Source organism: Dermacentor variabilis, chromosome 4, assembly GCF_050947875.1.
Source record: "Dermacentor variabilis isolate Ectoservices chromosome 4, ASM5094787v1, whole genome shotgun sequence".
Classification (NCBI taxonomy): domain Eukaryota; kingdom Metazoa; phylum Arthropoda; class Arachnida; order Ixodida; family Ixodidae; genus Dermacentor; species Dermacentor variabilis.
This window is the reverse complement of record NC_134571.1, coordinates 131,734,981-131,750,432: the sequence shown is the minus strand read 5'-3', so window position 1 is coordinate 131,750,432 and position 15,452 is coordinate 131,734,981. Positions and strand designations below refer to the sequence as shown.

The 15,452-nt window shown below is 49.1% G+C and overlaps 1 protein-coding gene across 4 annotated transcripts in view; it reads left to right on the top strand.

Moving 5' to 3' along the window:
• Nucleotides 1–15,452, top strand: part of LOC142579785 (uncharacterized) — a 124,322-nt gene that overhangs the window by 27,004 nt on the left and 81,866 nt on the right. For 3 of the 4 annotated variants that reach the window (XM_075690354.1, XM_075690350.1, XM_075690351.1), the window contains exon 2: nt 2,128–2,181. In XM_075690354.1, coding sequence (XP_075546469.1) covers nt 2,128–2,181 — 54 coding nt within the window. The remainder of the gene's footprint in view (nt 1–2,127; nt 2,182–15,452) is intronic. The other variant, XM_075690355.1, reaches the window with a different exon arrangement.

Below are 15,452 nucleotides of genomic sequence, written 5' to 3'. Positions count from 1 at the left end.
GCGGTCAGACGCACATTATAAAAAGGCACTGCATATGGTCACGTTTGTGTTATGAATTAATGCACTGGATTACGAAAATCAAGCAGAGGGAAATCGCACGCTGAAAAGACCGATAAACATACAGTGCAACGCACCTTGAGAAACAATATTGATATGTCCAAGAATTTGGAAGACAAAAAAAAAAAAGATTGGATCGTCGCGACGGTACATCACAGTCGCCGTAGCTAGGCGTCGAAGTCTCTATAACGGAATTACTTTTGAACAGTTCCGATAGCCTCCACGCAACAATGTTTGTTAGTCTACTGCCAAATACTCATATGCTGCGTCCTAAAGCTCACGGTGTGGTGCGAAAACGCGCTCACAGCGAAAGCAAAACATTGTGCGCGCACATGCATGCAGACGCGCAGTCGGTCGCTGCGAACCCGTGCGAACGCTGGATTGAGGCTCCATCCTGTTATGCCCCATTTGGTCAGCCCACTATAAGAACATATTTCACATAGTTTACTCTCATCGTTTGCCTACCTTTCACGCAAGAAGCCGGTTCGGGAGACTCCATCGCGGCGACCGCGCGCAGTGGCGTTCACGTACTGTACGTATTCGGTAAAGAGATCGCGTCTATAAACGATTCTGTGCTTTCAGTTTGCCCAAGATTATTATATCGACAGTCAAAAACTTCCCTCCTTTTGAGAGTACCTGCATAAATGTCCAGGAGGGCTGCCGTGTGGTGTTTTTATTGAGCGCCGTAAGCGAAACCTATGAGGAGCGCGCCGCGTGATCCCTCATACTACGCAAGCGAGGAGCTTCCGACAGATGGCGACTCCGTAACTCCTTGCCGCCAATGCCGATGCTCCACAGCCAAGTTACATTGCAGCGTGAAGCTAACTTTAGTTTTTGTACTAAGGACTTGACTTCACTGCTGCTCGGTTCAAGTGTGCATTTTGATATATATCGGAAATCATTTATGAGAATATATTATCTGAACATCTTCATTTATATGCTTGGTCGTTTTGATTTCTCTCACAGATTATTTCCCTATCTTCGAAAAATTTGTTTTCACAGGCAAAACAGCTTTATCTTCTAACACAGGGGATCTTTTTAAATAATTGAATCTAAAAAAAGCGGTTGTCTGCATACACACCAGCTGATTCTTAAAGGTAGCAGACGCAATATTCTGCCACATGAACTATATTACGGGAACAGTCAGATAATAATTTCATGCCAACCGAGTGTTATAGTAATATACCTGAGTGTTATATTATAATACCTAATATGCACACCAGCTGACCTTCAGGGTCAGCTGGTGTGCATGTAGACAACTGTTCTTTTTAACTTTTTAAGGCAAGGTTCACCAAGTGTGTCACTAAATATTCTTCTTACTGACCATGTCTCTGTTCGGCACATGAGCAGGGCGCTAAAGAGAACAGATCCATTACGAGAACTCCTATGCTATAACTAGAGAACCCTATATAAGTGCTAAACAGATTGAGCGAAACACAATGGAAAACCCACCGTAGTAGCTTAGTGGCAACGGCGTTGGGCTACTAAGCACGAGGTTGCGGGCTCGAATCCCGGCCATGGCGGCCGCATGTTTATGGGAACGTAATGCTAAAATACACTTGTACTTAGATATAGGTGCACCTGAAAGAACCTCAGGTGGTGCAAATTTCCGGAGTCCTCCACTACGGCGTGCCTCCTAAATATATCTTGGTTTTGGCAGCTAAAACTCCATAACTTTAATTTAAGAATTGCGTATTTACGACGTATGAGTGCTGCATTTTAATAACTATGCATCCAAATGAAATTTATGGTTATATTACTTGATTTAGTACTAAGCGCAGCACTTCTGCCAAATGCTGCTTCGCTTCAATTCCACACTTGTACACATGCCGCAAATAGAATATTGAAATTTATATAATCCAACCTTGCTTGAGCTAACACGACATATTGCAAGTTGACGTGTAGGTACACCAATTCACCGATCATTCTAAGTCACGTGATATCCTTCAGAAACTCTTACGAGTGTTATATAGTTTTTCACTTTTCTCTGAAATCCCCATATGCAGGATTATTTCGTTATTTATTGATAAAATGGTTTCTTTATGCGTAATATTTCCTTTCTTCTTTTAGCAGGAGGAGCTGGACAATCCATGGGGGGCATCTATGGCCTAGCTATGGCACCAGGTAAGTGGAAAGGTTACTTACATAGTGAAAAAAGTCTATTGAAATTCCTGATGCTACTACGCATGGCATGACGATAAGGAATTTATGGAACACAAATTACTGACGCACCCCCTACCGCATAATTCTTGCGCTGAATCTTCATAAGCATGCCAGCAATACCTTTCTAGCTTTTTTTTATGTCAATTACGACGCGACTGTGCGGCAATGGCTAAGCCATCGGTTTTTACGGGAGGATCCAGTGGAAGAAAACAGGAACAGCGCCATGATATGATGGGAATAGGCACTAACGAGTGAGCATGCACGTTGAAATGGCAGTATTATTGCGAATTCAACAAACCTCATGTTTAGGTCCTTTCCAGAGGCCATCGCTAGGGCCCTGGGCCATTCCTCTCTGCTTCCTCAAGTATGTTAGAGCTGCTTGTTCCATTGGATCGGTGCTGCTCTAATGGTTTCCCTCAGGTGCAGGAGGATCCTAGCGTTCTCTTTGCGTTTCGGCGGACTACCTACGTAGCCCACACTTCCGAGGATGGTCCCGCTCACCTATGTAAACTAGAGCTTATTGCTCTCGGTGTCTCTGTTCTGAGAGCCCTCGACAAGGTCTTTCACGAGACATTGTTCAGGAACTTCCTGGACACGGACTGCGGCAGGACAATGCAAGAGTACATCAAAAGCATTATATGAAATAGGACAGCGACCATGTTTCTGGGCAACCTGAGGTCCGAAAGATTTCGTGCCCTTAACAAGGGAACCTTGGAAGCGAATCCGGTTCCATAATCTCCCTGTCCCATACGAATCATATATATATATATATATATATATATATATATATATATATATATATATATATATATATATATATATATATATATATATATTCTGTTTTCTAAATTTTCAGTGGTGTTCATATCGTCGTGTGGCCCTCGCGCTGCTTCTTATGCGTCACTGTCCTGTGCAACTGCAGATTGTTGCGACCTCCAGGCAAGCGTATTGTACTGCTGACGAGTTGTAGCGGCGCCTGCCTATCGAAGCTCGACCGACGATACCTATTGGGTAGCGTGGCGTTGTCGGCGGGCTGCAGGCATCCGGTATACCATGGCGACCAAGCAAGGACGAGACGATTTCTAGTGCGAAACTTGCACGGTTTATTCAAAGGTAGAAGAAAGAAAATGAGAAGAGCATGAAGTGATCAAAAGTACATTTTGTAGCCCCTTAAATAGGCTCTCTACAATCGTGGGAGGGATGTTGCTTCCGTCGACGTCATGTGACCGGCACAAAAAGTCTGCTGCAAGGAGGAGGGCTCTTGCTTCCGTCGACGTCACGCGACCGGCACAGAAAGCCAGCTGGAAGGAGGAGGCCGTCCCGGCTCCTGGAATCGTAGACGCTTGTCCGTCTCCCTTGCGCGTTGCTGGTTCGTGGAAGTTCTCCTTTTGGCCGTTCGAGGAACAGGTCCCTCTAACGTCACACACACACACACAAAACAGGCCTGTACACTGCGGGGCTTCCGCCAGACCGGCAGACACTCGAAATGGTCATGGCGAATTAGGAAGTCACGCTTCATTTCGACGGGGCCTGGTGGAAGAAAGTCGGGTGAGAGAAAGTTCTTTCTGCACGAGGTGCGGGACGCCAACCATAGCAGGCGAAGTCACGCCTCATTTTGACAAGGCAGGGTGAGAGATGGTCGGTTGAAATTCCTTTCTGCACGTAGTGCCAGACGCCAACCCTAACAGGATCTAAACGCACGCGGTTGTACGAGAGCAAGGGTTTTTATGTCGCTTGTAATCGCATGCGATCCTGGCGTAATGGCTTCAGAAGCAGCCTTGTGTGCTAGAGGTCCTGTGTTCAAATTCTGGTGTGGGACAGTTTTAATAATGTTGATTGAATTGTTTATAGCCACCTACTTAATAGAAAATGATGAGTTTGCAAAGCCATTTGAAGAGAAAAGGACGAATACATGTACTGGCCATCCGTCCCATGTCGTCTGAGCCGCTTTGTTTGCAGCTGCCGTATACAATGGCGCCACAGAGCCCTCCAGTAGTTACTGCATAGAGTATCTCGATATATTAAAGCGAAAGCGTTACTGGCCGCGAACTTACGATTTAGCCGAGGCCGCGCTCCGAGGAGGCACATGACGTAACATCGCGTTCCTCGTCGTTGCGTTCGCCTTCGCTCGCTTCGCCAGCTATGTCACATGCCTGATAACATGTTGGAGGATTGAAAAGGAGAGCTCGCGTGCGCCGCAACCACAGTTGAGGCGGCAGTATGGACGCCGACAATTCTGATAAGCAGGAGGAGGCCTGGAATCGACATCGGAACGAGACCAAGAGGAAACGAATCGCCCAGGAAACAGACGAACAGCTCTCCGAACGACTGGCTAAACGCGGCAACATAGCTAGACAACCAGACTAACCTGGACTTGCAATCAAAGTTAACCAAGGCTAACCATGCTATGCCTTAGCTTTCGCTACGTATATCCTGGCATAGCCGAGCTAAGCCACTGCCAATTTTTTTTTCCCTATAGAAGGAAATCTGGCGGTGAATGTGCATGGGAATACCCGCATACGGTGACTTCGGATTGGCAACGTGCTTGGATAGCCAAGACACTTTGAAGACGCGCCTGAGTAGCACCATTCCGTATGTTCCATTATAAATTTTTTTACTAAAACAGCGCGTAAATAGTTCCCTGTAACTTTATTATTGTACAAAAACGCGTTTTGTTTTATAATGAGGACGTGTGGTTGCATATACAATTATATGAAACGTGAAAAGCATCAGCAGGCCGCTGAAGTTAGAGGAAAGACAAGATTTTCGCTTGCTTTGGGACAACTTGTCGTCTGTTCGCGATTTTCTTCGTTTGAGTATGCATTGTAGGTGAATACACTTAATTAAAATTTTAGAGCGCAGCTCTTTGGCGTCCGTTCCTGGGTTTCGCGTCGTCGTCGGCGTTGTCGTCGGCCTCGTAACCAGCTCCGCCCCCCTTTCATCCCCCCAGCGCTAGCAGCGACCGACTGATACCGCTGGATGCCGCTGACGCCGCTAGAGAGTCAAGATAACGTGACTGCATAGAACACCGTCGCCGCCATGCAGAAAGAGGAGGAAAGGGTCCCCCCCCCTGTTCTTGTGTGGCGGATAGGGTGCTCTTCAGTTGCCGACGCGCCGGTTATTTCACGTAGGCCCCGGCACGTCGACGAATACGTGACCACCTTCCCACGGCTAGACCTGGTTCTTAGCGGTGCGGAAGCGAGGGTATCATATTGTTTGTGTCGGCATCGGCGGCGTTGTCCCTGAAACCAACTCCGCAGCTGGGGTTGACTCACTATCGGCGTCAGCGGCATCAGTCAGTCGCTGCTATCTCTTCCCTCCTCCCTTTATCGTGTTGTCCGCTTGCTGCGCGCGCTTCTGCCCCCATCGTTTGCCGCTGGGTGTACACGCCGCCCCCCTCCCCCCTCTTCCTGCGAGTCTCCGGTTGTCAAAGCGCCGGCTCGAACTTAATTCCTTTCTTCGCTCCTCCTCCAATGCAACCCCTGTGCGGTGGCAATCAGAGAGCCAGATCGGTGGCCGCGGATCTGTATATGTGCACCGCCCGAGCCGAAATTGCCGCTGCCGTTCGCCCTGTGCGGTGGCAATCAGAGAGCCAGATCGGTGGCGGCGGATCTGTATATGTACACCGCCCGAGCCGAAATTGCCGCTGCCGTTCGCCACTGCGAAATTATCTGCCAGTTCTTTCTGAGCCATGAGCGAGACGACCGATGGAAGTCCTCCGTCTGCTGCTGCTGCTGCTGCTGCTGCTGCTGCTAAACGAGCTGCCAGAGCAGAGGCCCAGCGCCGTCGCCGTCAGAATCCAGAGGTGCGTGCCGCCGAAGCAGAAGCTTACCTAGTGGAGTCTTTGTTAAAGGAATACGTGTGAAAAATAAAAAAAAAATTCTGTGGTAGCGCATACATGTGTTGCTCGATTTCTTTGCCTCAATCTATCGAAAAGGTGAAACAGCTTATTTGCTGCGCTCAAATTTCGCATTAGGAAGTAACGTAATCGTCGGTAATTTTTTTAATATCGATAAATAAAACCTTTTATGAAGATTATATTTTGAGGGCGCGTTGTCTGTGTAGCCATGTTGACGCCAGTAGACGAAGCCACGCACAACACCAGCCAACACGAACCTTGCAGAGCCTTATGTCGTAATTCCCATGAGGGCACAGCGCTCTTTCGAAAACTCTCATAGACGGTGGTGCAATACTTCCCTCTAGGTAATATAGTTGGAAACTATACAAATTATTTTATGAAACTCTGTTTGAAATTTGAACTACATTTTCGCTGTACCGTTCCATGATGGGGTCACCACCCAGTTACGCGCTTTAGGCGTTAGAGGCCAGATACGTCCGAAAACGCCCTCGAACTTTGCAAGAAAGCTTCGCTTAAGCAGTGTGTCTCTGCCATCGAGCCCAGCAGTTGGGCGCTCTAACTAGCTTGTCTCGTTGCAAAGTCAGCCAGATCTTTGAAACACTTGGAACGTGCATGGTGTCAGATTTTGTCGGACGATACCACCGCTGTCAACCAGATGTAGGAGTCGTCGGACGATCTCGCCGCTGCCACCATTTGAAGGAATTGACGGTTGTAGAGAGGAACTCGGTGAACAGGATTTATTTACATTATTTGCATCTTAGACAAGACATACATCGACAGTCTAGCGTGACTCCCAAATGGAGCACGCAAGACGACGCATACAGCAAACGGCTTACGAGCACACATCTCACTAGTACACTTCGAGCACGACGACGAGCACTCAGCTCACTAGTACATCTCGAGCACGACAACGAGCACGTAACTCACTAGTACATTTCTAGCACGACAACGAGCACACACTAGCAGCCGGCAATCGCTGCTTATAAGCACTTGGTCCCCCCTTGATTCCAAGCGGACGGAAACGTTCGTCCAGTCGTCGTTCGACGTCACCGTTCGACGTCACTGTAGACCAGCCCTTTTGGAGGAGGATGAGGACTCACATACACGTGCCGCACATACACACAGGTGTAATGGTCCGGAGCCGACGTCAGAGGGGCTTCGTAGAACTCTGAGCCGTTCCGGGTAGAAGGGGCCCCTGTCGGTGTTCCCGCGGCAACTCCCCCACTCACAGCAGAACAGGGTGGCGCTGTCGTGCAGCGCACAAAGCCTCCTTCGTCGAACTCCTTCACTCCCAACGGCGACGAGGCTAGAGCGCTACGGTGGCGGTTTCAGCACAAAGCCTGCTTCGTCAAACTCCTTCACTCGCAACAGCGACGAGGCTAGAGGTTGGCGGCGGCGTTCCAAGATGAGGTTACCACCGCTAGCGTAAATGGCTGGCAAACTTGCACAGCACCTGGCCGTTCGTAACAATGGTGTGCAATTTCCACTTATTTGCTTCTGAATGCTCGCGCTTTTGTTGGCGAGTTACGCTTCACCATCTACGCGACCATCCCACTTTACCCAGTACTTTCCTCGTAGCAGCTTACGCTACGTAGAAACTGTGCGACGTCGTGCAGACTTCATGATCACCATGTAATCCAAGGATTACCATTTCTTTGGCGAAGTACAAGTTCCGTCGTCGTTATAACGTCCACCGCATTAAATAGTCATATATTTACGATGTTACAGCAGATGTTTATTTACACGATGGAACTAGATGCGGTAGAAGCCAATGCGAAGGACCACCCTCCGCAGAATACAGCCGAGTTCACGCGCCCGACTATACTTCTTCCTGTAGCTCAGTCGCCCAGTGCAGCGCTATCTTCCCCTCAGACAGACAATGGACACCGAGTGAGCTCAAGGGCCCTGTAAATTTTACTGTTTGAGGCGCCTCGTGTGAACGCCTTGGGTCACGCGTGAATGCCGATTACACGCCGTCACTTCTGCGACAAGATAGCTCTCATCATTCAAGCGACTGGGTACATGGAACGGTCCATAGTAAGTGGTGAGAAATTTGCTGTGCAGTCCCTTTTACCGAACACATATCCACAACCAAACATAGTCACTGAGAGAAAGTTGATGGGTATCATACCGAGTATTATTATGGCCTTGTGAGGACAACGTTCGAGATGCGCTTGTGCTTTTTCATTAAGTTCGGGTGACTGAAGGGTCGTCTTGACAAAACAACGGTAAAATAAGGTTCAGGAGAGCCATTCCGAGCTCTACAAACAGCACAATGCTTTCGCATTTCCACACGTAAGCAGTGTTAAGTGTCGGCCGAATTTTCTTTGAGTAAATGTTCATGGAGGCCGCCCCAGAAGGCTCTGTGGAGTGTGCGTATAGCCGAAAGAACGGCGCATATCTAGTAACTTCTTGCTTGGCAGCATTGTAGCGTACATAATAAAAGGAAACGCGGCGTCCCAATTTTTGGTCAGCGGTGACATACATGGTGGCATGTTGGTAAGGGTTCGATTCGTACGCTCAGTGAAGCCGTTGGTTTGAAGGTGCTAAGAAATGTTATGGCGACAGGCACACCCACAAATCTGTAAAAGTCCTTCAATGACGTCGGCAGTTAATTGGCGACCACGGTCATCGATGACAGCCTGTAGAGTACCGTAACGTAGTATGGCATGACGCAACGAAAAGGAAGAGACGTCTGCTGCAGTGGCAGATGGACGTGCCCCCCGTTCCATGTAGCGAGACGGGTAATCAATGCACAATATAATCCAACTACTGGTAGCCAGCTGAGGTCTTCAAAAGCGGGCCAAGCAAGCCGATGCATATTTTTCAAAGAGTGATATCTATGGAATAATTGGTTATACATAGCCTGCTGAAGCCATCGTCGTTTGCTTGTGAACCTGAAAAACAGTATAGCTGGCGACATGCTGCACCGTTCTTTTCAAGAATTTCTGCAGAAAAAGCACTGGCGAAGCCGGTGCAGTGTGACTGCGAAGCCAATGTGCTCGGACATGATATCGTCGTGCATCGGACGAACAACCGCGGGTCGCAGGTTTTCGGGCACTACTAGGAGCAATGACGGGCCGCCGGCTGAAAACTTTCTTGTACATCAAACCATTACGAACAGTAAATGGTGTCTTTCAAACCGACTCACGCGCAGCGGCCCATAGGGATTTGATGAGGAGATCCTAACATTGCTCGCTCTTGAAGGTACATAGGTGTGGAAACTAGACAGTTGCGATAGAAACGAGAAAGTTGTCGAAGTCATTACCGTCAGCCTTAGTGTGTAGTGAGGGAGGCGCTTTAGGCAGTCAGCATCCATGTAATACCGTACGCTCTTGTAGGTGACGGGAAAGGTGTACTCTTCAAGGCGCAACGCTACAGGGTCAATCGGCCTGACGGGTCGCGCAGCCAAACAAGCAAAAATAGTGAATTATGGCCAGTCACTACGTGGAGGTGCGGCCGTGCAGATACGGACCGAAATTCTGAACGGCGAAGACAACCCCTACACACTCGAGTTGAATAACGGTGTAGTTTCTTGCCCTCTTGTGACTGTCCCACTGGCATAGTTAGATGCGTCAGCTGCTCGACGATGAGTGAAAATGTTTTGACAAAGCGCTTGTAGTAGGCACACATCCGAAGGAATCTACGTAGCGCCTTCTTGTCTATGGGCAGCTGGAACTTTGAGATGGCAGCTGTCTTCTGTGGGTCGGTTTTGTTGATGACGTGTCCTAAGAACAGCAGCTCGTCGTAAACGAAGCGGCCCTTTTCCGGCTTCAGAGTGAGTCCTGATGACTTGATGGCCTCTAGCACAGCCACAAGCCGCTGAAGGTTATCGCCAAAAGTTTAACCGAAGACTACGACGTCTTCCAGTAAAAACAACAGGTCTGCTACTTCGATCCTGCTAACACCGTGTCCATGACGCACTGGAACATTGCAGGTGCCGAGCACAGTCCGAATGGCATATCCTTGCACTCATGGAGACCGTCTGGCATGGTGAAGGCGGTCTTTTCGCGACCCCTCTCGTCGACTTCTGTTTGCCGTAGCCAATCTTGAGATCCGACGACGAGATGTATTTAGCGTTGCAGGGCTGATCCAATGCGTTGTCTATCCGTGGGAGGCAGTACACGGCCTTCGTGATTTTGTTCAATCGATGGTAAACAACGCAGCAACTCAGGGTTCCGTCTTTTCCCTTCACCAAGATCACAGGAGATGCCCACGGGCTTTTAGGCTGTTGGATGATGTCGTCGCGCAGCATTTCGCCGACTTCTTGCCTGACAGCTTCACGTTCTCTCGTCGAAACTCGGTAAGGGATCTGGCAGAGTGGTCGAGCGCACTTTTCTTATATTATGCAATGGTTTGCAACTGGTGTACTTCGAATCATTGATGACATCGAAAAGCAGTCTTGGTATCATCGGGGGAGGTTTCTGAGCTGTTGCTGCTTGCTTGAGACTTGGATTTATGTCCAAGTCTGGTTCAGGAACTATGCTCGTCAGGATAAATGAAGCGCAATCTGAGAGGACAAACGCATTGTTGGTTTGTTCAATTTCCTCGATGGATGCGATCGTCATGCCCTTGTTGACGTCCTTGAACTCCTGGCTCAAGTTGGTCGTCATCACTTTCGCTTTTCCATTATGCGGTCGAGCGATTGCTCTTGTGACGCAAATTTCACGATCGAGCACTAGACCTTGATCGCAGTCGATGACGCCTTCTACGTCTGAGGGTGTTTTGGTGCCGACGGAAATAACGATGCTAGAGCGAGGCGGAATGCACACTTGATCTTTGAGCACGCTCAGAGCGTGGTGACTACAACAGTTCTCCGGCGGTATGGCATGGTTTTCCGACAGCGTTATGCACTTCGACTTCAGGTCGATGATTATGCCGTGCTGGTTCAGGAAGTCCATGCCGAGAATGACATCTCGCGAACACCGTTGGTGGATAACGAAGGTGCCAGGCTATGTCTGGTTATTAACCATAATTCGTCCCGTGCAAATTCCAGTTGGCGTTATTAGGTGTCCTCCAGCTGTCTGGATTTGAGGACCTTGTATCCACTTAGACGGTGATTGCGTGGCCGTCGAGAAGCACGTCGAGGTCTGTGGTTCTTTGTTTTGCGTTGCAGTTAGGTCGTGGACGTGGCTGTATCGCGTTGACGTGTGGCTGGTACGTCACGTCATGAGGTCCTTGGTCGGGGCATTCATTGCTTGCAGGCTTCGTCAACATGGCGGCGTGTCGCCGTTGTGTCGCTGAGACAGTGCCCCCGGCGTTTTCGTCGGCGGTGGAGTATCTTCGTCACTTCGACGAATATCAACCGTACCTCCATCGGTTGCTGCTTTCAGTGTTCCGGATATAGGCTGACGTACCGGCCCCAGGCTATGCTATGGTCGGTGCTACGGCGAGAGGTAGTGTCCTGGTGACGGCGAACGAGACGGTCATCGAGGGCTTCACTTAATAGCGGCGAGGTAGTCGGCAATATCGCAAAGACTTCCAGCTTGCTGCGGGCGCGGAGCGTTGACGGTGAGCCCTTGCAGTCCCATTTCGCCGTATGGGCACCGGCCGTAGGCGTGGCCCGCTTCTCCGCAGTGATAACACAGCGGGCCATAGTCGGGGGCGCGCCAAACGTTGATCTTCCTAGGAACGCTGTGCTGGATCATGGTCGGGCGTGCTGGCAGTGGCGGACTTCCGCTGGATGGCGGAATTACGGAACTCCAAGTGATCGATGTAGTTCGTCCTTGAGCATGTCAGTGACCGAGGCCACCTGGCGCTGCGGCGAAGGCAAGTTCTGGCGCAGTTTGTTCGCGCACAGTGCCCCTGATGGTCTCCTCAAGGTCGTTGGAACACAGTGCTTGGATGGCACACTGCGGCGTGAGGACTGTGTGGTTATATTGCCTAGTGCGCATTTCCAGAGCTTCATTAATCGTCGACGCCTCTGTAGTAAACTGAGCGATGTTCTTCGACGGGTTGCGGATCAGTCCATCAAAAAGGTCTTGCTTAACGCCCTACGTCAGGAAGCAGACGTTTTTCTCCTGCGAGATTTCTGGTTGGGCGTGCGGGAAAAGTCGGGCCATCTATTCCGTGAAGATCGCTATGGTTCACTGGGCAGCTGTGCTCGGGTATCTAGTAGAGCTTGGATGCGCTCTTTTCGCACGACGCTTGTGAATGTCTGCAGGAAGGCGCTTCGGAAGAGGTTCCACGTCGTTAAGGTCGCATCTCGATTCTCGAACCACGTCCTGTTGGCATTTTCCAATGCGAAATAGAGATGTAGCGGCTTGTCGTCACTGCTCCGGCTGTTAAACATAGCGACCCTTTCACACGTCTCCAGCCAGCTTTCCGGGTCCTCGAACGTAGAACTGCGGAAGGTCAATGTTTCCTTGGGCTGTTGAAGCACAGTGGGTGTTGGCGATACTGGGGCTGTCATTGTAGCTGCTGTTGTGGCCGTGCACTTCCTGGTCTTCTCAGACAAACGTCCGTGCTAGGTGTAGGCCTTACAGCCTGCGGCTAGCTCGCTGGTCCTAGGCGACGTTGGTGTTGTCTTGTGGCTAGAGCTTGGGTCGTGGATTTGCGATAGCGTTCGGCACATTTATTTATTTATTTATTTATTTATTTATTTATTTATTTATTTGTTTATTTATTTAATCATGAACGCACTAGCGCCTCAACCAGATGCCACGAAGTAGTGACGGTGCATGATACAGCTGTAAAACTGCGAATGACAAAACTAGCGTTTTATTGGGCGAACTTGTGGCCACAGGAGCATGTTACACTGAAAGCACAGCAATAATGGCGAACACGGTGGGCAATCGTCGAAATCTGATCTGCCGGGCAAGTTACCGCGCGGCCGTTACGTTCTACTGTTTACTTTTAGTTACACGTACGTAGAGCTTCTGCGTGTAAGCAGTGCGCATGCGCAGAACGTAGCGACCGCGCGCTGGTCTCACGGGCGTACGTGAGATTCGAATCTTTGCGTCCGTTTCTTGCGCACGTAGACATCTTCACGTGGGAGGTTCGCGAGATCGCAAACAAGCGATAGCGGGCCGCGCGCGCGGACGGCTTGCATCGAAACACGGCGACGGGATGGCTGGAGCAGCTTCGCGCCTTCGCTTTTCGAGAAGCGATGATTTAGACCTGCTCGCTTACGATGTAGAAAATAACTTCTGACGCCACACTCGACATCACAGATGAATACCTGCCGAATATGGATACGCCTCCCGACCGGGCACGGTCACATTTCGAGCACTCTTTGCGGTCTCCGGCAGTTTAAGAGCACGAAACAAGTTATTGAAATCCTCTTTCTCAAATCTAAATTGCTGCCTGAACAGTGAGGGCTCTATGTTTTTATGTCGAGCAGTCCGCGCTGCGACCGATAGCAAAGCAACTCCGACGTTCTCTTGTGCCTGAAGTGGTACTTCAAGTCGTCCAACGAACCATTCATAAGCTCTCGCTGCATTTTTGTCATCAACAGGTCATCTGTTTCATTCCAGGAAAAGATGACAGCAGGTAACGCTTGCACAACACAATTCCAGGCATTGCTGAAACAATGACCGGCACGCATCAATGCACAACACCACTGGCTTGGCTGAAATGCTCATCTCGCATTGATTGGCTGCCGCAGTGTTCATATTTCCCGATAGATGGAGCTACGTGGTCCCTCTTCTCCCGCGTCGCGTACGTGTAGCTAAAAGCGTTTCAGAGGGCGTACACGTAAGGTACCTAGGCTTTCCACGTTTGCGTACGTGAAGTCTCTACGTACGTGTAACTAAAACTGTCTATTAAAGGTAGCTTAGCACAATTAATCGGTATGCTGAATAAGCATCGCACGCTGTTACCTTTAAAACTTAAACGTCAGTTGTACTTTTCTACTGCATTCTAGATTCCAGTATTGTCTACTTATCTGGGGCGTCACTTCTAAAGCTAACTTGGAAACTCTAATCCGAATGCAGCAAAATTGTGTTCGTAATATTGATAACATATCTATGTACGAACATACCTCTATGGGGGCGAAATGCGAAAACACCCGTGTGCTTATATTTAGGTGCACGTTAAAGAACCCCGGGTGGTCAAAATTTCCGGAGTCCTCCACTACGGCGTGCCTCATAATCAGAAAGTGGTTTTGGCACGTAAAACCCCAAATATTAAATATTAAATATTATTAAAGAACATACCTCTGAGTACTTTCACCAGGGCAGTATTTTGAGTGTAGCTACTCTATATAAACAAAAATTATCCGAACAAGCATTCTTAGAATTCAAAAGTAATCGTGAGAACGTTTTTTCTGTATGCACTAATACCACAACTAATTACTCCTTAAGAGCTAGGAACTTTATTCAGGTAAAAACCAGAACAAAGTACGGCAATCAGCTTTTACAGTGGCAGATTTCTAATTTACTTAACGGTGAGCATGCTTTATTTAATATCATGCAAGGTTCCTCAACCATTTCAATAATCAGAAAAAAATCTGTATTTTCTCGACACTTGACACATGTTTTTTCTAATTGATTTTCCTGTTTTCCGACTGATATGCAATTTCATGCGTTTTAAAACTTTTTGTTTCGATTTGGCTTTCGCCTTCCTGTATCTTTCTGTACCTACTTTATTTCTTCATTTGTGCAGTCTCGCCTTTTGCTCCGGCGCCATGACAATCCTGTATGGTCAAAATCGTAATCAACTTCAAACAGTCCGAGAGCACGCGAAGGCTAGCATGGACAAGGAACGCGCGCATAACACAGGCTTGCGAGAGCCACAGCGAGGTTGAGATGGCTTCGCAGCAATGCGCTCTTCTAGGGTGCCTCGATGTCCTCCTTGCCCGCCGCAGCGTACACGGTGGAGACAGCGCCGCCACCATTCTCGTGCCTGCTCCGAGGGACGCCATCGAAATGCGGCAAATGATCACGTCTCGACACGCGAGCTGGGCACGACAATGGTTGTTTTGGCGGCGATAGCTCCATCAAAGAATGTCTCCCGCCTGAACAGAGCGGCGGGCGAGTAAAACATCGAAGTACCATGCACTCGCCCCTAACACAACGCCTCATCCGCTACTATGGCAGCCAGTGTTCCTTTCCCACTGTTCTGCTTTGTGGAGCCGCGCTCCTGCCCTGCGTGCCGGCGCAGTTGGCACTATTGCAGTGAAGGAACCGGATGCGACCCGAAAATATCAAAACTGACTGCTAAAGCTTAAGCATTCTTTGCCCGCAGAAAGAACATGGGTAGACGGGCATAAGCTAGGCAACGCAAGTGAGCAAAACTAAGCGATAACGAAGTCACAGCCGAGCGAAACAAGGCTAACGCATTAGTAGACAATTCTAAGAATTCCTGTAGCTTTTTATGCTCCGTCCTAATGCAGTCACCGCTGCCGGGATCGCACCTGCGACCTGGATCTTAG